Source organism: Andrographis paniculata, unplaced genomic scaffold (genome assembly GCF_009805555.1).
Source record: "Andrographis paniculata isolate CXL003 unplaced genomic scaffold, ASM980555v1 Contig30END, whole genome shotgun sequence".
In the NCBI taxonomy this organism is placed as follows: Eukaryota; Viridiplantae; Streptophyta; class Magnoliopsida; order Lamiales; family Acanthaceae; genus Andrographis; species Andrographis paniculata.
This window is the reverse complement of record NW_026137563.1, coordinates 2465412-2491674: the sequence shown is the minus strand read 5'-3', so window position 1 is coordinate 2491674 and position 26263 is coordinate 2465412. Positions and strand designations below refer to the sequence as shown.

At 36.7% G+C, this 26263-nt stretch overlaps 6 protein-coding genes and 1 non-coding gene across 15 annotated transcripts; 2 read left to right on the top strand and 5 right to left on the bottom strand.

The window, feature by feature from the left end:
* Positions 1-77: 77 nt before the first annotated feature.
* LOC127246348 (BEL1-like homeodomain protein 4) lies at positions 78-4241 on the bottom strand. The gene is made up of 5 exons (XM_051267651.1): positions 3601-4241; positions 2767-3468; positions 1694-2106; positions 1066-1126; positions 78-740 (listed from the first exon to the last, which is right to left on the bottom strand). The coding sequence occupies exons 1-5, from the start codon at positions 3877-3879 to the stop codon at positions 327-329; spliced, it is 1869 nt and encodes a 622-aa protein (XP_051123608.1). The 5' UTR covers positions 3880-4241; the 3' UTR covers positions 78-326.
* Positions 4242-7065: 2824 nt separating this feature from the next.
* Positions 7066-13265, top strand: LOC127246350 (protein DA1-like). 8 transcript variants are annotated; one of them, XM_051267660.1, is made up of 15 exons: positions 7067-7587; positions 8182-8358; positions 8459-8543; positions 8707-8902; positions 9155-9275; positions 9351-9434; positions 9535-9654; positions 9751-9963; positions 10055-10117; positions 10225-10343; positions 10432-10490; positions 10580-11625; positions 11717-11914; positions 11984-12055; positions 12215-13265. In XM_051267660.1, exons 2-12 carry the CDS (start codon positions 8239-8241, stop codon positions 10894-10896), a joined length of 1497 nt encoding a protein of 498 aa, XP_051123617.1. In that variant the 5' UTR covers positions 7067-7587; positions 8182-8238; the 3' UTR covers positions 10897-11625; positions 11717-11914; positions 11984-12055; positions 12215-13265. The 8 variants fall into 8 exon arrangements, with proteins under 8 accessions (XP_051123618.1, XP_051123617.1, XP_051123616.1 ...); XM_051267659.1 differs by having other exon boundaries at positions 12137-13265; XM_051267658.1 differs by having other exon boundaries at positions 11984-13265.
* Positions 11207-13060, bottom strand: LOC127246552 (lysM domain receptor-like kinase 4). Its single transcript, XM_051267994.1, has one exon. The coding sequence runs from the start codon at positions 13058-13060 to the stop codon at positions 11207-11209; it is 1854 nt and encodes a 617-aa protein (XP_051123951.1).
* Positions 13266-14613: 1348 nt separating the features above from the next.
* On the bottom strand, positions 14614-15902 carry LOC127246354 (probable galacturonosyltransferase-like 1). The gene has a single exon (XM_051267665.1). The coding sequence runs from the start codon at positions 15838-15840 to the stop codon at positions 14785-14787; it is 1056 nt and encodes a 351-aa protein (XP_051123622.1). The 5' UTR covers positions 15841-15902; the 3' UTR covers positions 14614-14784.
* A 1148-nt stretch (positions 15903-17050) lies between these two features.
* On the bottom strand, positions 17051-18930 carry LOC127246357 (uncharacterized). 2 transcript variants are annotated; one of them, XM_051267670.1, is made up of 2 exons: positions 18774-18930; positions 17051-18050 (listed from the first exon to the last, which is right to left on the bottom strand). In XM_051267670.1, exon 2 carries the CDS (start codon positions 18040-18042, stop codon positions 17323-17325), a length of 720 nt encoding a protein of 239 aa, XP_051123627.1. In that variant the 5' UTR covers positions 18043-18050; positions 18774-18930; the 3' UTR covers positions 17051-17322. The 2 variants fall into 2 exon arrangements, with proteins under 2 accessions (XP_051123627.1, XP_051123626.1); XM_051267669.1 differs by having other exon boundaries at positions 17051-18043.
* Positions 18931-20049: 1119 nt separating this feature from the next.
* Positions 20050-21538, top strand: LOC127246551 (elongation of fatty acids protein 3-like). Its single transcript, XM_051267992.1, has one exon. The coding sequence runs from the start codon at positions 20050-20052 to the stop codon at positions 20965-20967; it is 918 nt and encodes a 305-aa protein (XP_051123949.1). The 3' UTR covers positions 20968-21538.
* A 1109-nt stretch (positions 21539-22647) lies between these two features.
* On the bottom strand, positions 22648-22743 carry LOC127247032 (small nucleolar RNA SNORD96 family). Its single transcript, XR_007837799.1, has one exon. It is a non-coding gene; the product is annotated as a small nucleolar RNA SNORD96 family (small nucleolar RNA).
* Positions 22744-26263: the final 3520 nt, after the last annotated feature.

The following is a 26263-nucleotide window of genomic DNA, read 5'->3' as shown; positions in this document are numbered from 1 at the left end:
AACAATCTGATTTCAGTGATTCGAAATCGACTGCTCCATCAGACAAATAAGAAAGACAAATATTTGAAATTTTTGCAATAAATTGTACCATCAACCTCACCATCAAATATAATTCAATTACGTACATTATTACATAATATATATATATATACATAATTTTCTCCTTCACATATATACAAGTAAATGTTTCCACTCAAACTTATACATATAAATCACAACAAACAGATTAAAAACCAAAAATCCAACACACAACTTATAAATATATATAAACCACTACTAATATCTGTGTATGTGTATATATATATATATATATTAAAATTTGTAATTTAAATTAAGGCCTGAAAGTCTCTAATTGAGAGTTGGCTCATTCCTGGCACATTATTTTCAGAATGCCTAAGCCCCAAAGTGAGAGACACGTCACCTCCCTGTGCAGTACTGCTCCCAACCCTAATTACGTAATTGCCATCGGCGGTGGAGAGCGGCGGCGGCGCCGGTCTGGTTGCGGTGGTACTATTTGGACTGTGTGAGGAGGAGGAGTAGTCCTTATTATGATCAGCTGGTGCATTGATTTCCAATTCGCTGGCCACTGGTGGGTGCATTGGACCGTGTGACAGAGGATCTCCAGCATGGTGGTACTGTTGTGGCTCATCGTCTTCTTCCTCCTGTAGCTCCTGCTGATACATTTCTTCCACCATGGGCTTCCACAGCCGAACCCTAGCATTAATGAACCAATTTGAAACCTGCAGGAAGCAGAAACAATTAAATTATGTGGCAGTTGCAGGAGGAGTGTGGATTGTGAATTGTGATATTTCTCAATTAATGTCTTCTTGTCTGATTCCTATCAGTAAGAATGTTTGTTCTTCTGTTTTTATTTTTAACAGCTGAATGTAACCACCGAAATAAATTTGACAGCCCATAATTTTGGCATGACATGGTGGATACACACATACAATAATAATTCATTCATCAGTCAGAGCAGGTAGCAATGACAATAAGAATGAGATTTCCCTTTCAAGACAGGCATCGATTTTTGATACGTAAAGGCGTAATGAGTGTGTAGTGTACCTGGTTTTTGGATAAACCAGTCTGTCGAGACAGCAAATGTTTGTCTGCTTCACTCGGGTACCTGCATTTTATTGCATTATTTTGTTACTATTATATAAAATAATGAGAAATAATATATGGAACAAAAATCATTTCACCAATATTTTACTACTAGATGGGAATCTAGTACTTAGATTTTCAAGTAGTGCACGATATTACTCACTGAGGCTTAAATAGTACTGAACTTTGTTGGAAAAGGAATTACAAATGTCAGTCGATAACATTAATATATTAATTTACTCTGAAATCTCATGTCATATGAACCTAGCTACCTACCTAATTTTACACATTTTCTGTACTACACTAAGAATAACTTTTAGTATTTAAAATATTACTACATCAAGAACTTAAATACCCCACAATACATACATATATACATATATATATAGCAAGCAGCCTTATACTATAAGACATCAAGATCCTAATGCAGAAGCAGAAATCTTACCTTTTGAGTTTTATGCAATGCATGCTTATATGTAATGCTTTGTGCTTGACTCTTTGTATAGATATAGAGAGAGAGAGAGAGAGAGAGAGAGAGAGAGAGAGAGAGAGAGAGAGAGAGAGAGAGAGAGAGAGAGAGTGGACATACGGATGTAAGAAATGCTCGAAAAGCCAGGCTCTGAGTATGTTAACAGAGCGGTCAGGCAAGCCTCTCTGGGGCCTCCAGGATTCGTAATCGATGATCATCATCCCCCCCACATGTTGCTGCTGCATCATCATCGCCTTTTGCTGCCTGTACTTCTGCTCCACCGCCTTCAGCCGCGGCGTTTCTCCCTTGGTCAGCCCACCCCCACCCCCCACCCCAACCTCCTTCTCCCCCAGCCACTCGCACGTCTGCCTCACCTGCCCCGCTATCGCATCCTTTATGCACCGGAAGTGCCGCGACATCGCCTTCTGCGCCAGCCTTGTGTACGCCGCCGCCGCACCTTGCCCCGCCACCGTCTCAAACCACTTCACAACCGCCTGCATTTCCTCGCAGTACCTTGCATACCTTCCATCCACCTGAAATTAAAAAAGTTAAGAGACAACTGTGTATGTACGTGTATATATATATATATATATATCTGTGTGAATTTAATGGGTTCAGGAAATTAGGGGAAAGAAATAAATGATCATTGATCTTGCTTAATTGCTTCAATAATTCACCACTATCGATTATAATATGAACAAGGTATATTTAACTCGATGAAATTGAAGAATGGTCCCTAACTTTGGAGAAATGATTGAAATTAATTATGCACCAGTTTTGGTAGGCAGCTCAATTAATTAAATGATAGTATTAAAATAAAATAAGCAGGAATGAGCAGCAACCAGCTTCCTGCTAGATTCCCAGCTACAAAATGGAGGCATGATGATTATTTGACAAACATGTGCCCCAAACTGTGGACGACGTTTGTCATCCTAATTGGACACTTTTACATTACATATTACTTGATCTAAAGAACAAGAAGAAGAATCTGGAAATTTAATAACTATAATATGAATATCACTGCATTATTGAATCCTAAGTGCAAAGTTTGGTGGATATTCAAATCATCACCAGGCTGCTGCTGCTTTACAGTAAGAAACTTAAAATTAAAGTAAACAAATCAATAGAACAAGCTAAGGAAGAAGAAGATGCTAATTGAGGTGATATATGTAAAGATAGTTTAGTTTACAAACCTCATCAAGCATTGATAAGAGCTTGATTTTCCGTCTCTGGTACTCAGACCTTTCGCCAGGCGAAATTGGAGGGTGATCTTTGGAGGAAGAAGGATGAGCAGCATGGTCTTCACTGTTATCCGAAACTGAATTAGGGTTTTTATCTTGAGTCCTGAATCTGTGATTAATCCCCAAATGGCCTCTCCCAACACAGCAGAATTCTTCCAACAGCTCTTGGGTAGCTCTCAGGTATCGTGAATTCCTCAGAAAATTCATGCTTCTTGCAGACTCCAAAAGCCCAAAATGAAATTGACTGTGATGATCTGCAGGGAGCACATGATGAGTTTGAGCATGGAACAGCTGCTGGTTAGCACCCCCAAAATCTTTCATCACATAAGGGTTATGTGAGGGCTCTATTTCTTGGCCATGGAAGTACAATTCACCATGCCCAATGCTCAATTTAGAAGCTTCCAAGTTTCTTAAAGATGAGGAAAGTGACAAAGAAAGCCCTTGACCTTGCCCCTCCATAGCTCTTCCATTTCTCAAGGTATTGTAGCTCCCGCTGCTGCTGGCTCCAGGGATCCAGGCTAACTCAGAGCCTGCAGTAGGATTTGGTAACTGAAACCCTTGAAGATGAGAGTACGAGGAGGAATTGGGGGCAGATTTTGGGAGGTAATTTGGAGGTGGAGCAGAAGCTTTGACATGATGATTCATCAAAGAAAGCTGCATGAAAATTTATAAGAGCAACGATTTTCAAGAATTACCATGCTCAATATATATATAAACATTTAATTTGATGATTAATTGTATTGTATATTGCGCTGGTCAGCTACTTTATTAACTTATAAAACTCGCCTCGTTTGCAGGCGACAGATGCTGCAGCTTTTGAGGCCATCGGTAAGTACTGGTTTGGATCTGATCTTCCAAGACATCATCTTTTTGCCATGGCAAGTTCATAATCTCCATCAGCGTCCCTCCGCCGCCGCCGTCGCCTAAATCTGGGTGCGGTGGCGGTAGCCGGTCGAAGCTTTGCACTCGCAGCATCCAGTCGGCAGGTGGCTTTTCTGCCAAGGATCTTTCGTAGGCATTTGAGAAGGTTGTGATACGGCTGCTTTGATGGAAACTCTGGGACATGAATGAATTTCAATTCCTCGTAGCTGCTGCTGCTATTACAAGAACTGATCGAGATCTTCGAATTTCTGTAAATCCCTCCCAACTTTTTTTTTTTTTTTTCCTTACAATAATATATATTCTAATGCTCCCAAATTGTGGGTTAAGCAGCTGTTAGAGACGAAAGCAAGAAGGTCTGGATATGAATGAATCGAATCCAAGAGACATCATTTTCTAGTGATGTAGAAATCTAACTCTCTCCTCCTTGAATTGTTACGTTGATCTGTACGCTTCAATTCTGCCCTCATGGAATCTTAGAGACTGTCTTCCATCAGACAATATGATATTTACAGAAAGGCCTGCAACACAGAGAGAGAGAGAGAGAGAGAGAGAGAGAGTAGAGAATAATGAAAGGATAAATGGGGATTTTAAAAACAAAAGGGTCACCCTCCTGCTATGCACTGTTTCTCACTTCACTTTCATACAACTTCCTCACTGTATTAAAAATTGGAGATAGATTAATAAAATTATCTTATGGTTGTATTTTCCATGAGTTAATTAATCAGACAGCTGGGATAGTGAAAGCTAAATGCACATATATATTTGTACTAGTTAATAATGCTGGTTTAGTTCAAAACCATGTTTGTATATGTTATACATAAGATAGGGGTTTGTAGCTAGAGTACATCTAGAGATCAATTTAAATTGAATTAGACACTTCTGGAAACTTGTAATTTATATATAATCAAATATTGAAATGCAATCAATTATTTAGGGTTTGTTTAGTTTTGATTTAAAATAGTCTTCTTTTATTGGGAGTATGCACATTGCAATATACATATTTGCATGTATGCATATTCTCAAAGTACATTTTAAATTATAGAAATATATTTATGTACATATATTAATAAAAACCTTTAAATTTCAAATTACATGATGTAGAACTACCTTCTTTATTTATTTATTTATTTTTTAATTATTTGTTGGTCGTTGGGGGTGATGTTTATATTCAATCATATATATGTTATTATTGGTGATTGATGATTATTTGTTACTTGGGGTTGATTAATTCATGTAATGAAGATATGGTGCAAATGCAATATATATATATATATATATATATAGTTCAAGTGGGGGCTTTCTAACATTTAAGTTTGGAAAAGATTGGTAAGAGGGGCATGGCTACAAACAAATGTATATGCCCCACCACAATTCCTACATTTAATTGCTTTCCCATGTTTTTCCACTATATATATTTATTTATTGTAGTATATATGTGACAAAATGATAATTAAAAAAAATAAAATAACATCCTTGGTCCTACCTCCTATTTAATAATTAATTCAATTTGCATGGGACACTAATAATTAACATTATGAGTGATGCATATGTGAACCCATCACCACTTCAATCAATCTCTATTATACTTTTTTTCTTTGTTCTAAACAACATATATATATATATTTATATATGCAATTTAATTAATAGAATTTGGTTATTCGATTCATTTTAATTAATATATATATATATATTTACAAAATATTATATAAACAAAATTCAAATAAAAATTTTAAACTCAAGGAAACCAAACAAACTCCAAAAAGCTTTGGATTATCTGAAAGTTGAGTAACTTGTCATAGTAATTATCCAACCCCCATGTAAGCCTGCATGTCTCATACACTACCAAGAGAGAAATTCCAGTACAAATTGTTTGAAAACAAACAACCTCAATCGTTATACAAAATAAGTATGGAATATGGTTTTTTTGACAATTAATTAAAATATATATATATATATATGTTGTCTTTATATATTGTAACAACTTCAATTATTCTAATTGCTTCAAATTTCCATGACGATTGTATCACATTAGCAATAATATACATTATTCATGACATTGGTTTGTAAATTGTAATTAAAGATATATAAATATTGACTCCATTGAAAAAATAGCTTAGTTTTTTTTTTTTTTTTTTCATAGACTCTCAAAACATAAATAAACAAATAATTGATTAATTATCTACTCTCTTTTTTACGAAAAATATTAATTTTCTTATATTGAAGAGGTAAGAAAACTGGCTGCAATTATGATTATTATTTAAAATATGGAAATTTGTATTGTCTCCATTAATCTTGGCCACTTTTAAAATTATTGCATCAAAAAGGAATCAGAGAAAGCAGTGTATTAATATGGACATAGGCATGGTGACAAAATTTTAATTCATTTGGTCGCATGAACTTTTTTTAAATACACATTCTGCACAATTATTAAACATTCGAAAAATAAATAATTAAATAAATTAGTATTGCCATCATTATTACAAACTTCGACTTATAACATATCCGATGGCACGCCAAATATTCAAAATAAAAACCTTTTACGTATCTTCATTTCAAATTCTCAATAATAAATCATTTTCATAATATTGGAATATGAAAGGGACCAATCGAACAACAACACATGTGATTACACTCGTCTGTTTTATTTTATTATCATATTTTATCGTTTATATGACAATATTCAATGGGCCGATGGGCCAGAGCCAGGCCCAATAATCATAATCCATATGGCCCAACAGCCTTGGCCCAATAGGAATATTAATTAATAATTAGTATATAAAGTTTAAACTAAGATGGATTTATAATTCCAGCATCTCACAAATTGGATTAACTTTGAGATAACGTACTAATTATTGCAAATCAAATGAGGATACAATCTTTTCATATAGTCTACAATGCCATAATTAAAGAGGCACCATAATGAAAAAAGAGTGGCTGTTTGGTTCTGAATTATTTAACTTTCACCCAAGTATTAAAAAAATAATAATAATAATAAATAAATAAAGAGAAAGAAGGGTGCTTTTTTGTTCATATTTTGCATTTCTTGGTTATGTGCTGTGAATATTAATTTATTATATCTGTAAGATTTTGAATATATACGTTTCAATAATTTGTTGTAATATATAAAGGCTTCAATTTATTACTATTTTAACATTGTGAATCAGCTTACGACCTACTAATATATTCTCATATTGATAATCCTTTAAATTCAGATGATAGATTTAATTAAAGATCAGATTTTTATTTCCCAAATTTTTTTATTTTCCCGTGTTTTTATGGTCTTCCCTTGACGAAAGCTTTTGGCGTGTACTTTTTTACGAAGGAAAGAAAGGAGAAAAGGCAAAGCAGACCCACGTGATATATATATATTGTTGTACGTGTGGCCCGTTCCCATTCAAGAAAACATCCCAACTGCGTTTGATGTTTCTTGAGTCAAACGTTTTTGGGGTTTAATTCAGCAATAAAGGAATATATTTGTGTCATTGACTTTGGGAATCTTTAATGTTTATGTGTTGAGAGCCCCAATTACTTCCCTGTTCCCCCACAGGATTTTGTTTTTGGTTTCTTGGTGGGGGTAATATTCATTTATCGGCATCAATCCATCGTCTGGGAGCACTGTATATAGCTTTTGTTTCGAGGAAGAGAGAAAGATTCTTGATTTCTATCGATTTTTTTAACCCCCACGAAAAAAAAGGTGTGATTTTCTTTTTCCCCCTTTTTTTTCAATTTTTTTTTTCTTCAAAAGGCTCAGCCTTGAATTGAAAGCGTTGGGGGTTGTTGTTCTCCGAGGCATTTCTTGGCGACGTTGCTTTTCTACAAAATTATTCTTTTCTTGATCTGAGTGCTTTTTCGGCTACCACCATCGCCGCTGATTCCGGGGTCTGCAATTAGGTGAGGAAAAAGTCCAATGTATGATGTTAGTTTCATTCTTTAGTTGGAAATCAAAGCTTGTCTGTTTCTCTTGAATTCAGACCGGACATTGATCGATTGTTCTTTTGAATGTTGTATGAAATTTTGGCTGCAAATGGGCTATGCTTTCGTGGCAAGGGTTTATGAGAATTTTTGCTGTTGGTAATTCAAGCATTTGTGAATTGGTGTTGTTAGATTATGTTCTGTGATCTTTTCCTAAATTCTATTCAAACTATTTGGATAATTGAGTGTATTTGGTTTCCCATTGTTCTGTATTTTCTGCTTTCCAAATAGTGTAGCTTCTAATATGGAAGGGAGGTGCTTGGTTCGTCGAATAGGCTAGATAATTGTTTCATTTTGTTTTGTAATCCATCAGCACCACATAATATGATTCCATAAAACTAAAATCTTTGAGAATCTAGCTTGGATATCCAGTTGGTGATTTTTCTGTGGAAGGAATATCATGATCTCTATCGGCTTTTACTATCGAAAGGATTAGTGCATTCGCTCATCTTCGATGATGCAAGCTTGCATCCGTTCCTTCCCCATGTCTTACAAAATGTTTTCTTTGTTTAGCCACAAGTCTCACCCAAATTAAGGCTTCCCCAGCAATGCAGCAACAATAATTCGCCTATGAGTTGGTTTAGCAAGATTTTCAAGGGCTCAAACCATAGACTTTCGGAGGGGCGGTATGACTGGAGATATGGGGACGATACAAGTGCAACAGAGAATCCTCCATCTAATACTTCATGGGTGAGTATGTGCTCCTGATCATGCAAATGCGAAGTTATTAGTTGACTATGATATTCATTTTCATTGACTGAAGAGCTGTTTTTGGTAAACATTGATATAGGATTCAGTGTCGGAGAATGAAGATATAGACCATGCTATTGCATTATCTCTTGCAGAGGAAGAACAAAGAAGAAATGCTGCTGTTGGTGAGTGCATCATCTCTGGCTTCGTTGTTTCGACAATTTAATTAGTATTTATTCACTTATATATAATTGTTCCTTTCTTCACAAAAAAACGGGTGATTTTCTTGATCCATACTGTTATGCAATTTATTAGTTTACTAAAGCATATAATTTTGTATTGCAACAGATAGTGAACAACAATTGGAAGAAGATGAACGGATTGCTAGGGCTCTACAGGAGAGGTTGAATATCGAGCCTCCACCAGAGCCAGAAGGTCGTAGCGACGCTGGTGCTGGAAATGTGTATGGAAACGGATATGTTCCTGGATATGGAAACGATGCTCTTTACCAGCCCGTACCTTATCCCTATTATACAACCTTCAGGTAAACAAAATTTGGGTCTTAAATTCCAGTGATTGCTTAACTTTGTGCATGAGAATGAGGTCTTGGATTGGGTTCTACGTACAGTCATGAGTTTCAAATTTGATAGCTTTCCGGCGAAAATGAGGCCCAAATAAACTAAAATTGTTTGATAGTAGCTAGTGACAGTCTGTCATTGTCTCCACATTTCCTTCATTTCCATTAATACTTCCCATACTTTTTTATTCATCAATGTCATTCCATCCGCCATTGTAGGCTTTGTTCTGGTTGCAACACAGAGATTGGCCATGGGAGATTTTTGAGCTGTATGAATGGTTTCTGGCATCCTGAATGTTTTAGATGCCATGGATGTGGCAATCCAATATCTGATCACGAGGTAAGATTGGTATTTATTGGATTTTTTATTACAACTACATATATATACTGATATAAAAATGGGGTATTGCTGCAGTTTTCGATGTCCGGGAGCTATCCTTATCATAGGTCTTGCTACAGAGAATCATACCATCCAAAATGTGACATCTGCAATCACTTTGTAAGTACCTCATACCAGAATTTCGTTCTGCTTGATACGAGTGACCTTTGCTAGTTTGTTCTCTGCTAAGTTCTAAGTTTTGTTTTGCCTATGCCTGCAGATTCCAATGAACGCTGCTGGTCTGATTGAGTATAGGCAACACCCTTTTTGGGCACAGAAATATTGTCCGTGCCATGAGCACGACGGAACTCCTCGATGCTGTAGTTGTGAGCGAATGGAAGTAGGTTTAACCTGTCTTGTTTTTATTTCTAGAGAAATTAAACACACCGTTTTATTTTGTCCTGGATTATTGATATAAATATTTATCTTGATGTAGTCATGGGATTCAAGATATGCTTCACTTAATGATGGTCGAAAGCTCTGCTTGGAGTGCCTTGACACAGCAATTATGGACACTGATGAATGTCAGCCCCTTTTTGTTGACATCCAAGAGTTCTATGAAGGATTGAACATGAAAGTGACGCAGCAAATCCCCCTACTTTTGGTCGAGAGACAGGCACTGAATGAGGCAATGGATGGAGAGAGACACGTAAGAAATGCTTCATGTAGTCGCTTGAGAAAGAAAACCCGAAATTGTCTGCTGACTGTATGTACTTTGGACATCTTTCTTTTCTTCCCAGGGGCATCATCACATGCCAGAAACTCGAGGTCTCTGTCTTTCCGAGGAACAAACAATCAGCACTGTGAGTGCTTCCATTACCATTTATAAATTTTTCATCTTCTTTATTGTGAAATGCAAACTTTGAAAGTCACATGCTTGTGGCTTGATTACTATTTGGATCATCACCAGGTATTGCGGCGACCAAGGGCAGGAGGAAGAAATCGAGCTGCAGGAATGAGAACAGAGCCTTATAGACTAACTCGTCATTGCGAAGTGACAGCAATCCTCATCTTGTACGGTCTACCAAGGTAATAAAAATTTTAATGTTTTGGCTTATTATAAGTCGATTTAAATCACCGCTTAGTAATTCCCCGATTACTTGATTAATACATTCAGGTTACTGACTGGTTCCATATTGGCTCATGAAATGATGCATGCTTGGCTTCGACTGAACGGTGCTTACTCTACCTTTACCAATTCTAAAGTTTTATTTTTCTCCTTTTGTTTATATTTTGTGCCTGACATTATTATCTTTTATTAAAAGGCTTCCGAACTCTTAGACAAGATGTCGAAGAAGGCATCTGTCAGGTCATGGCTAGCATGTGGTTGGAATCACAAATTCTAAACATGTCTGATAGTGACTATGCATCAACCTCTTCTTCCCCGGCCTTTCCATCATCAAGACAACAGCCTAGATCTCCATTGGAGAAGAAGCTTAGTGTTTTCTTCAAACACCAGATTGCCTCAGATACATCTGTAGTATATGGAGATGGTTTTAGGGCTGGTAATCAAGCAGTGCTCAAGTATGGGTTACAGAGGACCCTGGATCATATGCGGGAGACAGGAAACTTTCCGTTCTGAATTCGTATCCGAGTTTAAAGAATGTATTGCTTGCTTCTTTACTTCTTACCAAATTATATATTGGCTTCTCTCATGTATTAGTGTTAAGATCATCATTCCATAGGAAATACATGTCGGTTTAAAAGAAAAAAAGGAAGAAGGATTTGTCCAGCTCCAGAACAGGTTAGGGAATCGAATGTAGCCACCGTATATTGAAGTCCTTGACTGGCAAAAAACAGAAAAAATAATGAAATTCATATTGAATTCTCTATTTTTTTGTGTTCGGATAGTTTGTTTAAAGAAGCAATGTTTACTTTCCGGCATGAAGTCATTAGATCGATGAAAGTACTGATGAAGAGCTGAAAGTAGGTCCAGTTTCTATGCTCATAGCTTTGTTAGCTGTGTATTTCGCTTTCTGTATATTGAACTGCAGTTTCTGAAGAATCGAGACGACGTCAACCATGTCTGGTCTTTCTGCTGGATCCTGTGCCGAGCAGCTTAAGCTTAGCTTGGCAATTTGGATGGCATACTCCATTCCTCCATTTTCAGCGAGGCGCGGCTCAATGAAACAGGTCAGCTCAATCTCAGCACTCTGTCTTTCCATGAGAGCAGCTACCGAAGCCGAGAGTAGTCTTTCCCTGCCATCCTGCTTGAATATTGGCCCTTTGCCGGTTATCAATTCAAGCAATACTACTCCAAAGGCGAATATGTCAACCTTGGGAGTTACCGGACCGGCATCAAGACACTCAGGTGCAATGTAGCCTTTAGTCCCCACTACCCTTGATATGAAACTGGTGTTTGATGTTCTTGCAAGGCTGAACTTTGCAATCTTTGCTCGCAGTTTGCCATCGAGGAGAATGTTTCTGGTGCTTAAGTTGTTGTGCATGCGCACAGGGTTTGTGAATTTGTGGAGATAGAGAAGCCCGTTGGCCACATCTAGCGCAATACGAATCAGTTGGTTCCAGCTCTTTTGGGATTCAGATCTTGTTCCGGCAAGCCATTCCTGAAGAGTACCATTTTCAACGTACTCGTAGATGAGGTATAGTTCATCCCTGTGCTCGCAGAAGCCGTGAAGTTTCACTATGTTGAAGTGATAAATCTGATGCAGCATCTTCACCTCATTATCTGCGTTTCGATTTCTCTTCTTCACTGCCACAGCTTCTCCTCTGAACGTCCCACGGTACACGCTGTTGTTTATTCTGTTTCTGCTCGTGAAATCGCCCGTTGCCTTTTTTACTTCATAGAATTCGAATCTGTGCAGTTTACTGTCAAGTTTCGCAATCTCTAGAGTCAAGCCTTGTTCGGGAGACGTGAACTTCGAATTTCTCTTGCGATGCAGAAATACGAAGACTAGGAAGAGAAGGACAGCGAGAGAGAATGCTCCGGCAGCTCCGCCAGCGACCAAAATAAGTTTGTAAGTTTTGTTTTTCCCAACAGCTGAAGTAGCAGGTAAGGTCGATCGAGCGATGTGATGCCCCCGGTTCACTATCTGTGATCGTGACGGTTCGTGCGACAGGGGAAATAGGAGTGTCGTGAAAGGATATATTATTGAATACTCGTCGAGGAGATTGTTGGCTTCTTTTACGGTCTCCATGCTTACGTTGAACTGTTTACTCAGCGTATAGAGAGTGTCGCCAACGCCGATTGGGTAAGTCAACAAGAACTTAGTTCCCGACGCAGCTTGTTCCCTTGTCGGACACGCGCATCGTAGGGGAATGCTAAGCTCATCGCCGCGGTGCAAATTGTACTCGGACTTATTAACGTTTGAATGTCTCAGGGCATCACAGGTCGATAATCCCTGGAACGTGTTGAGTGCTAGAGATGAGTATGTTTCGGAATCGTCTCGGATGTGGTAAGTGGTATTGGCCTGATAGTATTCCCCTGAACAAGAACAGTTCACTGGAACAACGATTTCTTGATCGTCGGGAAAGGCTGGGCTGGTTCTTATGCCGTTGGTTTCCATAATCTGGAACTGTGGCGAGGACGTAAGAGCTGCAATGGCGGGAAGAGTGGTGTAGGGAGTCTTTGCTGTGAACATCAGGAAAGCTTTGCAGGATGGATGATGGCCGTTGCACGTGTAGAGTGTTTTTTCTTCGTGGGTTGTGCATGAATTTGGAGTGTAGTTTTGCTGCGAGACGACAGAAGAAATGGGAATTAGCAGGAGGAGGAGAAAGATCCAAGCCATGGTGGAGGTCTGTATGTTTCTTCACTTTCAGTTGCAGGGTTATATAGATATTGATCTTCCATTGAATGTTACATGGCTGTCTTTAGTTGTTGGAATTGGGACAAGAAACAAACGACATTTATGGTATGATGTTATTGTATTGTATGGATTAGAATTAGATTAGTTGAGTAAACGGCAGTCAATGCATGGATTTGATTTGATTTGATGTGATTTGGGAAAATGAGAGGGCAACTTTCTTTCTTGTATTCCTAATTGAATTGAATGGGTCAACACTCACTCTTGCCTCTGGTTACTATTACTACACTATTACTTATTACCTGGAAATGGATAGTGGATTATTAGACAAAGATCCTTTTTGTAGGGATTCACGCAACCAAAATTCTTCGCTCATGTCCATCCAAACTTTCTTTACTTTATAGTGCAAGCTCCTAAAATTTTAAAATAATAATAATCCTAGTGGATGGTGGATCTTATATAACCTTTTTAACCCGATTCGAACCAAGAGGGTCAATAAAAATCCGGCTACCCAGTCATCAAATTTTGTTTAAATATTTTTTAATATGGGTGAATGTGATATTTATGAGAAACAAACATGTACTATTCTAATTTTAAAGTCTGAATACTGCAAAAGAATTTATACATAAGTCACAACAATACAAGAAGCCACAATTTTTCTAGGCTAAAAAAATCCACATCAAATCTAGTAGGTACTCAGTTCAATTGTTACACGTTTAAATAATATTGGGCTTGGGCCTCCTTGTATTGCTGGTGGAAAGCCCATAATAATAATAATAAAAATAATAGTTGTCGGAAGTCTTTGGTCAACTGGTATTTAGCTGTTTAATAATGTACATGTAATAATTTGGGTTGCTAATCAGAGATTTAATTAGCTAACTAAGACAAACCTCTCTGCCATTATTTCATTAAAGAAATATAACCAAGATCTTCAAAAATCTTATGGATATTGGTCAACATTATTTAAATCATTAGCTTCCTTTTCTTTTCTTTTTTTTTTTTTTTTTCAAATGTGAAGACTTAATAATTCATTTTGGTGGAATCAACTTGTTATATATTAATAAAACTTAGGAATTAGGGCATGCAATCATTACTATATATACATATAACTAAAGAGCTTTTATCAAGCATGATGAAGCACTAGTAATATATTAGGGTTGAACTATTAATGTTCATCTATGGGTGTAAGCTAAGTAACAAAGATATAAGTGAGAAATATTTATTTGAAAAAAGATTTCATATAACATGGACAGGTTGTACTATGACTTGGTACCAGCCCTACTTTATTCCTCAACTAATATACTACTAATAAACAACCATCATGCATATATTCTTCTGCATTTTGTCTTGTAATCTCTAGCTCAAATTTGTCTATTTATGTCTTAGTAAATGATATATGTGGGGTTAATTGAGCTATCTGATTAACCATATGAGTTTTATATTATATACCACAAGTAAATTAATTAATTTTAATTCTTACCTCACCTTAATATTAACGAAAACTGGAACCTCAAAAATTGCAATTAGGGTAGACAAAATTGGATCAAAAACGAAAATCCCTTCTTCAATAGAAACTGCTGTAAAAAGGGTATTTACAATTCGATGATGATTATATCATTTACCCCTGATTCAAGAAATCCAGGTACAAAAAAAAAAAGGTTGCTTTTGTGTTCCAACAATGGCGGTCAGGTCTGCATTTATGATCAGTTTCAAGAATCAATGGAATACTGAAGCTTCGAAAGATCGAATGGCGCCCAAAGTGTATCCAACGGGCACGGATTTCCGGCGTCGAGCCGCGCCCATGGCTTCCCTTTGCCGCTCCAGTGCAGCAGACTCACCGGCCCCGGATGCAGATTCCGGCAAAGTCCCCGGAAATTATCTCCTCCCAAACCGTGCTGATTCCACCGGTGATCCACCGGCGATATGCGGCCGGCGAACACCAGCAGGAACGGCGGCAGGGATCCTAATTCGTAGATCCTCATTCTCTTCTGCAACTCCATCCATTCTTCGATCTTCGTCGTGTAGTCCCCCGCCCGCCACCGCTGCAGATCGATGACCATCACGCCGGTGTTGAAGTAGCAAGCTTTCCGGTCGGCGAACGTCGCCGAGAGGGAAGGGCTGGACCAGAACGTCGGGGTGAAGTAGGCGGCGAAATCGGCGGTGCAGTACTCCGGCGCGGCGAGGACGGTCTCGCCGGCGAGGGGAGTGGCGGCGAGCTTCGCAATGTCGTCGACGAGGATTAGATCGGAGTCGAGGTACACCACGCGGCGGACGCACGGCGGCAGGAGGCTCGCCAGGTAGCTCCGGGCGTAGTTCAGCGGGCAGTCGAGGGCGGAGCGGATGGAGGTGGAGATGAGCCGGGCGACGGCGGAGTCATCGAACTTGTAAACCCCGAATTTCAGGTACGGGAAGGAGGCGGCCACGGAGGCGCGTAGGAGCGACGCGTCGACAGACGCGGAGACGACGAAATGAAAAAAGACATTCTGCGGACACGAGGTGTGCTGGAGGATCGACAGAATCGCCGCCATGGATCCCCGGAGGTACGCGCCGTCGAGCGTCATTGCCACATGGACAACCTCGCCGGAACAAACGAAAGAATTTGGTAAAACCCGAGGGCATTCTTGGGAATTGTAGAATTCCGGGGCCTGTCGGAATTTTTTGTTCTCGATCAAGATTCCGACATCGTCGTAATTTCGTGCAAGACAAGAAGTTGGGATTATGAGAAAGAAAGGGATGAACAGGAGCAGCAGTTGTTCTTGCTTCATGGGGATTAATTTGTCCTCAAGATTTTGGAACGAGTGAGGAACTGAGATTTAATACTCAAATGGGGGGTGGGGTGGGGTGGGGTGGGGTGGGGAGGCATTGGATTGGACGTCAAGTGAGAATTTATTTAGTTTCATACTTACACACATATATGGAATATTCAATATTGAAAACTTGAATTTAGCATGTTTTTTGCCTTTTTATGAAATGGGGTCTTTTTTAAAGGACTCAATAATAGACAAAAATAAATAAATAAAATTGAAAGAACAGAAGTGCATGCAAATGAAAATGGGGTACAGCTTATGAAAAATATCAAAGAATTTGCATGGCAGCAATGAGTTGTTAGCTTTTTTATATGACGTCATGTTTCCATATTTCATGTGGACCATGTTTTTTATATATAAACTTTTTTCGAGGTTAAATATTAGTACAGCAAAGCCAGAGTGGCATGAAGCTGAAGAAGTGTCGAAGAAACTTCTGCACGTATAATTGCCAATTTTGGTCCCACATATTTAAAATCAACATTTTTTCAAAACAAATAGATTATCCAAATTCAAATTAATATGGTCGATGTCGAAAGGATGCAGTGAACGATAGCAACGCGTCTATATCAAAATCATTCCATAGTCGTACTTCATTTATGAATGACCAAGAAGTTTTTGCTAAATAAATAAATTATCCAGTACATAAATACACCGAGAAATAAATTTCATGTATCAGAACAGAAATGCAGTCAAGACAGGTTAACAAAAAAATAGAAAATGAAATAAAATAAATCACTCAGTACACTGCATACGAAGACTGAGATGAACATGTGCCACCATCCAACCAGAATTCAGCCATTAAATTATGTGGGCCAAGTTGCAATAAATAATTCAAACAAATCTGCAAGAACATGGACAAAAATGCAATACTGCAGGCTTGCCTAAATATTTAAAATGATGCCACAGAAGTCTCACAATATTCATCAAGTAGTTGCATAGATGAAAATGGATAAGTTCGATGCCTAATAGAATGCAAAAGCAAACTCACACAATCATCCAAACGCCCCAAATGTAAAACATACAAGATAATGAACAAGAATCAACCTTTCCCAATTCAGAATAAGCCCCATTTCAATCCAACTATATATCTAAAACACTGTCGAAAAAATGTCTATGGAGCAGTGACCATAACACTGTAAGATTCATCCTTCATAAGAAGAACATGTAATAAAAACACAAACGGCAGAAATTATTAGTATTTTGTACACATTGCTAATACATCGATACTCATGGGATAGACTAAGAACTCTGATTCTAGTGTACTAAAAAGATTAAAAACAATACCAGCAATTACAGATCATTTAACATAAAAACAGTCTCAACCCAACAAAGGAGGCAAATAAACATCAGAGAGTAAACATGCAATTAGTGCATTAAAAATATACCCTCAAAGAGCCATGTAGTATAATCACTGCCGAAAATTTGAGCTCCAACTGAAGTTTAACTCCAAATCACCGTGAGAATTGCACTAAGAGCAATTATCAGTAGGAGGAACTTAAGGGTAGAATCAGCCTGCTGCTGCTGATTTCCACGTGGACGGTATCCATGAACATGGCCGCCATGGAATGTGTTAGGATAACCATAGTGAAAACCAGTACCAGGGCCAGGTCCATACATGTTAGGATCGTGAAATCCATGCACTTGAATGTTAAAGAATGACGGAAAAAGTCCCCCGAGTGCTGTGGACAGTGTAAAGTTCCCAAACCTAGCAGTACCCATAGGTGTAAAACCACCCCCAAAGGGAGCAAATCCACCCATGAATCCATACCCTTGCTGTGCAAAAGCATTAGCGTTTGGATCTGGCGGAGGAGCTGTCTCAGGTCTCTGTCCAGTAGGGCGATGAGGAATTTCCATGCCTGGAATGGACCTAGAGCGAGGGTCTGTTGAATTCTTTCCCCGGCCATATAAAGGAACTAATTTTTCCTCTTCGATAAGAGCCTTACATACAGGGCATTCCTGGGAACGAGAGTGACCATGGAGCCATTTGTAAAGGCAAGGCCAACAGAAGAGATGGCCACAGAGTGTAACGATAGGATCTTGCGCCAATTCAAAGCATATATTACACTCAAAATCTCCGGCTTCACCATTGTTATTGTTGCTTCTTGAGCAAGAAGGACTTGGGGGCTGCCTGCTGGCTGATTCCCCGAATCCACTAGCCATTCTGAAACCTTACAAGAAAATTTGCATTACTGATCAATGAAAAGATGAAATAAAATGCAAAACAAGAACCGATCAGCCAGCTAGAATGATATATATATTAAGGGTGTGTTTGTTTGGGGGATTTATTAGATTTCCACTATTTATCCTATTTTTTCCCCCAAAAATATCAAATCAAACACTTTTTTTTTTTCATTTTTTATATTAAGCTAAAAATCAATTTTGCATTCAAAACACCACATCAACACCTATTTATATCACATCATACAACTATTCAAATTCAAAATTTTCACTGTTCAAATCCTAACTCAAAATCCAAAACCCGAAACAAACTCACCCTGACAAAATAACTCAAATTTATCAAAGAACAAGAATCTCCACAAGGACAAAAGTAATGATTTTCCGAGAACAAATACAAAATTTTAGAATTATCCCTTCATTCAACTAGAAAGTTCAAAGCCGATCATTCAAGTCCTAAAACCCTAAAGGCAGACCAACCGAATTTGACTGATCCAACTTATTCTTTATGATCATAGTCAAAATAATTAACCACCAAATGTCCAGAGCAATCAATTCTAAAAACAAACGAAGTTTATAGTACTCCAATTTGACCCGATTTATAAACAAATTAAATAGCCCAAAACAACTTCTTGAAAACAAGAACAAGAAAAATCAAGTAAACCAGTAAGGAATCATAGAAATATAAAGTAGACGGAGACAAAGACAGAGCGTACCTCTAGATTCTAGCCAAGGCGCGCCAGTAAAGGATCGAATGAAGCCGAATGATGGAGAAGCAGAAAATAGCGAACGCGGTAAAATTATAGGTCAATAGGATTTAAGAAGACTCGAAAGGAAGGTTCCGAGCAGGGAGTGAAGTAACGTCGTATCTGCTTCCTCTTGGAAAAGGAAAATAGACTGTATTTTTGTGTAAATAATGACTTATATGGGCGTGAATACTGAAATTAATTACTGACCGTTAGATGAGAATAAACTTAAAACGGATGGTTGGAAGTTTTTGTTTCGTTCTTTTTTTTTATTTTGTGAAAACTAGTCGTCTAAAACTAATTATTAAATCTTTTATTATTTAATTTTGACAATATTGAAATTATATCTGTTATTAAATGTCATTAATTGTCCAGTAAAAGATGATTTGGAGCCAAGAAATAGTCTTATGTTATGACTATGAGGTTATAAGATAAAAATCAATAATTTCAAAATTTGTTTGTTGTTTTTATCGAAAAATGTCAATTGAAATGTATTCAACTATAGATTATGTGCTTATATATAAAAAAAAAAAAAAAAAAAAGTTTGTCTTACAAAATATTTATCATTGGAAGAGAAGACAAGGTTTTTGTAGAGAGCCGCTTTGTCTGTACTCCAAGATCATGAATTCAAATGCTTCCAAAATTTTCATCGTGTTTGTCCGATCAATATTGCAATTTAAATTTATAACGTTGGGCTCCACAACACGTGGCAGCATTTTATTGGATCATTGCGTTGAAAATTAACACCGTTGACCGTTTTGGCCAAATGCTAAAAATATGGATTAAACTAAGCGTACAAAAACATTCTAGAAAAAATCAAAAGAAAATTGCTTGTAGAACCAAAAATATAAATAAAATTGTAATAAGTCTAGTCCCAACTCAACTCAACTCATATCCTCAGTCAAGCATTACAATTTGAAAATGTGAAGTGGAATGGTAAAACGAAAACATTCAATTATAATACTACTAACTAACCTCTAATACTTATTTATTAAATAAATTAAAAAATCTTGAGGCGCACAAGTCTTGTAATGAATCGGATAAAATAGAGATCCTTTTGAAGCTTCCATTGCATTATTTTCCCCACTTTCAATTCCAGACATTCCAAACGTTTTTCAAAGCATACATATATGTATATATGTACAAAGAACCAATCTAATTTAATTTATTTGAAATTTCCACATATATATTATATATATATATATACGTTGAAGATTTATTCACTTGGAAGACACTTTACAACAAAATGGCAGTGGTAAAATTCTTACACGGCTTGAATTATTGGCTGTCGGAGCATCCGTCGGTCGTCTACTTCCGGTGGAGCCCCACCCAATTATGGGGCGCCACGTGGTCGTTCCTCATCACATCTATCTCCGCCTACATCGCCGTCGCCGGCGTCCTGCGTGTAATCCTCCTCTTCCTGGGCCGGATTAAACCGGTCCGGTTCGGGCCGGTCCCCGCCCTTCACAGCCTGGCTATGGCCCTCCTCTCCGCCACGATCTTCGCCGGAATGCTGTCGTCCTCCGTGGCGGAAATCCGCGACACACGGTGGTTCTGGCGGCGGTCGAAAACCCCTTTCCAGTGGCTCCTCTGCTTCCCGCTCGGCACCCGCCCCTCCGGCAGGGTTTTCTTCTGGTCCTACATTTTTTACCTCTCCCGATTTCTCCACATCTTCCGGACAGTCTTCGCCATCCTCGGAAGCCCCGACAGGTTTCCGCACTTCCAGGTGCTCAACCACTCCATCCTCATCGTCATGTCGTTCCTCTGGCTCGAGTTCTCGCAGTCCTTCCAGGTTCTGGCGATCCTGTCCATGACCCTCGTCTTCGCCCTTGTCTACACTTACAGGTACTGCACCGAAATCGGGATCTTACAAAAGTCCTCCTTCCCATTATTCGTCGTGTCCTGCCGGATCATGCTGGCGGTGACAACCTTGGCCTGGCACATCGGAGTCCTCGTCCTCCATTTCTCGAAAGGCGGCTGCAATGGAATGGGGGCCTGGCTTTTCAACACGCTGCTCAACAGCTTCGTCCTCCTGCTTCTGCTCAACTTCTACGTTAAAAGAAGCTTAGGAGATCAGAGGGATTTCCAATTAGACAAAACCCTAATTAATCAGGAAGACATGAGTGACAATTGCAAGAAACTGATCAGTTCGAAGCTCCGATGATTGTTTGACCCGTTTCTTATTTTATTACATTCTTGTATTATACCTCCAAATAAGTCGATCGAAGAGAAGGGGCTGGCATTTTCAGAAGATCTGTAATGTAAATACGTATAATGGCACCAGGCTGGCAGCTCTAAAAGTCAGTTCTACGATACAAAATCTCGACATGGTATAATTTTACATGAATGTATATTAGTACATATCACATGTTAAAACAGAGAGAATTCCGTTTCTTTGAGGCAGAAAGCAATTGCCAGACGAAGGGAATTCTAGACTGGGCAAATACATGAAAGATTAAGACAGCATTAATGATAACATATGATGGTGAAATATCGTGTATTTTTAAGTATTGAACATCAACATTGTCAAGGACGTGAGGCAGCCGCCGAAGACGATTTTATTTATTTATTTAATTAATTTATATGATTATTAATATCACGGAGTACGAATAATTGAACTTCCATTTAAGTCATGGCCTGTGAATCAATTATTGCAAACACAGATACAGGAATTATCAAATTCCAGAGACCTCAAGGGGAATTCTACATTCAGTCTAAAGGGCCCTCTGGGCCTATTTACCTCACATCTGCTGCTTAAACATATTGAGCCCATAGACAAATTGAGCCCACAAAGAAAGCTATGGTCAACGAAATAAATTATATTTTCTATTTAGCACACATTTGCTGCTTAAACAAAATGATCACAGGTTAATATGGGTATACAAAGAAACGTATAATCACGATTTTTTATTTCAAGATTTATTATATCAACATCAATCAAATAAAATAAGCAAAACCATTATTTACATTCACAAAACCCCTTATTCTAATGGGGACAAAACAAAGCCTAATGTTAAAAAAGATCCATCATTGTTTACATTCACAAAACCCCATACTCCATTAGGGTCAAAACAAAGCCTAATGGAAAAAAAAAAGATCACTCCAGATAACATCTTGGAACACAATCTTAGGAATTCCACGTTGGAGTCCAAAACTGCAGGAAAATGGAGCTTTCTGTATACACAAGTGACTTGCTGTAAAACCCATATGATAGTACATTGAGCGAATATTTCCAATTACAAAATCAACCTACATTCAAGGCCGGATTTGATGTAAAATTCAGAACACTTATAATGTGATTTGTTTATCAACAAATGTACAGGGATAATTATTTATTTAGAAATATGAAATCAAACACAGACCACATCTTTTACAAAATCCAACTTTTATATCATACATTCCAACGAATGAAAAATCTTTATCTGCCGCATGATTGGGCCTTTCATTAAACACAAGACACATGCTTCAAACCAAAACAAACACATATATGCGCAAACATTTCTCTAACCTAATTAGCAGGAAATCAAATTCGGCCAAAAATTTACCATATATGCATTTGAGGAAAAATCATGATCCAAACTCTTGACCAAACTACAGAAATCATTGTTCAGAAGCAGAATGTGCGAATGAAACGGAATAGAAAAAAAAAACCAAGGAAAATGATGCCATCTGATGCTTATTTCAAGGGCTATTGATTTGATATGCTGTGCTTCGCATCAAAGCCAACAAGAAAATACCATCGGAATAAACAAGCAACAGCTCCAATAGCTCACTCCCAAATCACATCATGTTACAAGAAACCACTCATGAATCAAATCATAAGAAAAAAGGAAAACCAAGACAATCGCCTCAGAATTGCAGAAATACATCAGAGCCCTCGAAAGAAGGCTGTTCAGCCCCGAAAGATGGTGTAATATTTCTAGGGTTTCGTCATAGGCAAACAAAGCCAGAGAAAAAATATCAAAACACCCAATGTATTTAAAAAGAATAAAAATAAAAAATAAAAAATACAGTATTGCGAAATAATGTTATTCTCATGGCCAATCCCAAGTGGTAATTGCAGGAAACCGCTCCACAAGGCGATAGGATATGAGATCGCCCCTGATCGCTTCGGAAACCCTAAATCGGATCTCGACAAAGGCAGAGGCTTACTGTAGCGACGATTCGATTCCAACCACACTTGGGTCATACGAACACGGTTAAAGCCCGCCCCAATTTGCGTGAATCATCGCAACAAGTAGAACAACAAAAAACAACAACAATGCAACCAAAATACAGAGCTATACAAAATCGCCACACAAAATCTGCCGCATGAAGAACTTCCATAAGGAACCCTAGCAAACACAACTGCTCTCCAAAAGGGTTGGGGGAATCACTATATATAGATTTCAACTTGCCGCAGTATTGGAGCCCTAGACGTTGATACAAATTTGGGCCGTTCAAATACATAACCCCCAATCATATGGGCCTCTTGATGGTCCAATGGGCTTAACCATATATACCCAAAAAAAAAATAAATAAAGTTAATGGTAATAATTCACTAACAGCATAATAAATAAACATTGTACATTTGTTAGGAATGTACTACATTCCGTGACGCATGCATTTTAAATTGATTGAATGATTTGATATATATTCATATGTATATTTTGTGCACCAAGCATTTGAGTGCTATGTACACTAATTTACTGTTCCTCTTTGAAGATTTGGGGATTTGAATAAAAAATAATTAAAAAAAAAAAAAAAGAGAATATAGATATATATCATCTTCCACACACAATATTTAATATTACATCATCTCCACTTAATTAATTATTACACATAATTATATTATATATGTAATTATCGACACATTTGATAACTTGTTCATGATTCCATTACCGAATAATACTACTGATTACGAGTAATGAAACATTATATAGGATTGCACTAATTCACACATCTTTATATGTGTGTATATATATAATATTTAATTATTTAAAAAACATTACTTTGTAATAATGATTATTACAACTAATAGTTATGTTTATTGCAACAACAACAGTTATAGAAAGAAAAACATTCACGTCACACCAATTAGAATTTGTAGCAGGAAGATCATAATTAATTGAAATACAATGAAGTCGTGTCGTTTTCGGTGGGAACGACGTCGTCCCATTATATGCTTATATATATATATATATATTTATATATGTTTATATAAAAGTAGAGTGGACTCTGTATCATCATCATCATCATCATCATCAACTATACCCTTAAACCTAAATGACATCACTATATATGCCCTTAATTAATTAGTATTACCTTCTCTCTGTGCATGTGATTCCATATGTCATTTCAAGATTACTACAAAAATAGACATACAATATATATACACATATGTTTTTGTGGGTAGACATCCCACTAGGTTGTGTCTCAGAGAGAGACAGACACATCTAGAGAGAGAGAGAGAGAGAGAGAGAGAGAGAGATGAGAATCAAAGTAGGAGAATCGAGGGGATGGGGTGTAGTGTAAGTAATCTAATGGAATCCAACATCGACCAAATCTTAGATTCAATAAGTTTTCGGATGCATTATGAGTTTAGTATATTGAGAGAAATGCAGCTCTTAATTATGATATTGTATTATATTTTGAAGAATTTCTAAAATTGCTAGATATATTGAATATATATAGATTCAAGTAATATAATTTAATAGATAAATCAAATATTCTACCATATCTCAACATGTATATATATGAATTATTCCATGCACTAATGGATTTATTGATTCTACCACTTGCCTATCGTCATTCTCATTCTCATTCTCATTCTCATTCTCATTCTCAATATATATATAATAATTATTCTCATCCATTCTCATTTTTTAAAATATATTAATAATAAATGTAATAACTGGGATCATATCCTATTCTGTTGCTGAGCTAACACAAATATTCATTTCATCGTTTATGTTAATTTTATAAAACAATATATATATTCATTATTAAACAAGATCAAAATTGTCAACCCTTTGATTCTCAATTATCGTGAGTGAAGTTTGTTTTCCTCAGAAGATGCCTATGTATTGCCTTGGGCATCTGTTAGATAGAGTTTATAATGTATTGAATTTATTTATTTTATTTTTAGAAAAATAATGATTTAATCTTTATCACAACTTTATCATCATCAGCCTAATCCAAGGGCTATGGAAACATTCAATTATAGGTCGAATCAGCAGCCACTGAATATATATATATATATATATATTATGCTGACATCATCAGGTAAGTTGGTGCTACATATATACATATACATATAAGGGACAGAATTAATTCTCCAAATAATTCAGAATATTTCTCGCATGTCATTAATTATTCCACTGTTATGCATATCTGATATCTCTCCCCATAATTCAGGAAAAGGTGGGAAAAACATATATATATATATATATATAAATAAATCACAAGCAATAATATTCCTTGTGTTTTGATGTGGTTTTGATCTGTCTAAAAAATTCCAACTTTTTTTTTAAATTTCATTTATGTTTCCAAGAGTATTAGAAATAATAAAAATTAGACATTTGAAGCAATTAAGTATGTGTGGGATATGATAGACATATTTACCCAACAAATTTTCAATTTTTTTTTTTTATTATTTTTGACACATTTAACTTAAATTACTATTAAAAAAATAAATTATATATACCTATTCACACAATATATATATATATAATATATATTCTACTAACTAACAAAAAAGACAACAAATTAATATAAAATAATATTTTTCATGTTAGTCTACATATTTCACATACCTAATTAAAAAAACTCAACCTAAAAGCAAACACAATTATGTATAAAAATGAATATTTTATATAATATTTAAAATAAAAAATAAATACTACTATCTCCGTCTCACATACCGTGTCTGCGACACTGTAGACACTGTATTTTAGGAGGGGTGTAATTAGTAGATAATTAAGAATGTATTAGTGAAAATAATTATTCTATAATATAAATAATTATAAATTAAGATTAAGATAATTAATTAGTTTAATTAAAATTTTTTAAAAAATAAAATTTAAAAAGTTTAAAATGAGATTAAAGTATATAATCATTTTTCAAAAAAAAAAAATGACATGGTACGTGGGACAGATAGAAACAGCAACGTAAACATAGTATGTGGGACGGAGGGGGTATTAGATATAATATACTCCATTTTTTACTATGAATTATATGAAAAATGTTACTTCCTCCTGTCATGCAAATGTATAATCATTTGATCGAGCATGTATTTTAGAAAAATAAATAATAATGATTACTTTTTCTTCTTTTATAATAATAAAAAAAATGAGTATAAATTTGAATGATCGATGAGTATTTGAAAGCTTTTTTTATTTAAAAATAAATAGAAAATAATCACACATCTCATTTCTTTTTCTTTTTTTTAGAAAATAAATACATTCTAATTATATTTTAAA

Excerpts from the sequence above, each read along its gene's own strand:
- LOC127246354 (XM_051267665.1), bottom strand. The coding sequence starts at position 15,840 with ATGAAGCAAGAACAACTGCTGCTCCTGTTCATCCCTTTCTTTCTCATA.
- LOC127246357 (XM_051267670.1), bottom strand. The coding sequence starts at position 18,042 with ATGGCTAGTGGATTCGGGGAATCAGCCAGCAGGCAGCCCCCAAGTCCT.
- LOC127246551 (XM_051267992.1), top strand. The coding sequence starts at position 20,050 with ATGGCAGTGGTAAAATTCTTACACGGCTTGAATTATTGGCTGTCGGAG.
- LOC127246350 (XM_051267661.1), top strand. The coding sequence starts at position 8,239 with ATGAGTTGGTTTAGCAAGATTTTCAAGGGCTCAAACCATAGACTTTCG. Across the intron at positions 9,964-10,054 it reads CAATGGATGGAGAGAGACAC|GGGCATCATCACATGCCAGA; the intron begins GTAAGAAATGCT and ends TTTTCTTCCCAG. Across the intron at positions 10,118-10,224 it reads AGGAACAAACAATCAGCACT|GTATTGCGGCGACCAAGGGC; the intron begins GTGAGTGCTTCC and ends GATCATCACCAG.
- LOC127246348 (XM_051267651.1), bottom strand. The coding sequence starts at position 3,879 with ATGTCCCAGAGTTTCCATCAAAGCAGCCGTATCACAACCTTCTCAAAT. Across the intron at positions 2,107-2,766 it reads TCTTATCAATGCTTGATGAG|GTGGATGGAAGGTATGCAAG; the intron begins GTTTGTAAACTA and ends TTTTAATTTCAG. Across the intron at positions 741-1,065 it reads CTGGTTTATCCAAAAACCAG|GTTTCAAATTGGTTCATTAA; the intron begins GTACACTACACA and ends TGCTTCCTGCAG.
- LOC127246552 (XM_051267994.1), bottom strand. The coding sequence starts at position 13,060 with ATGGCTTGGATCTTTCTCCTCCTCCTGCTAATTCCCATTTCTTCTGTC.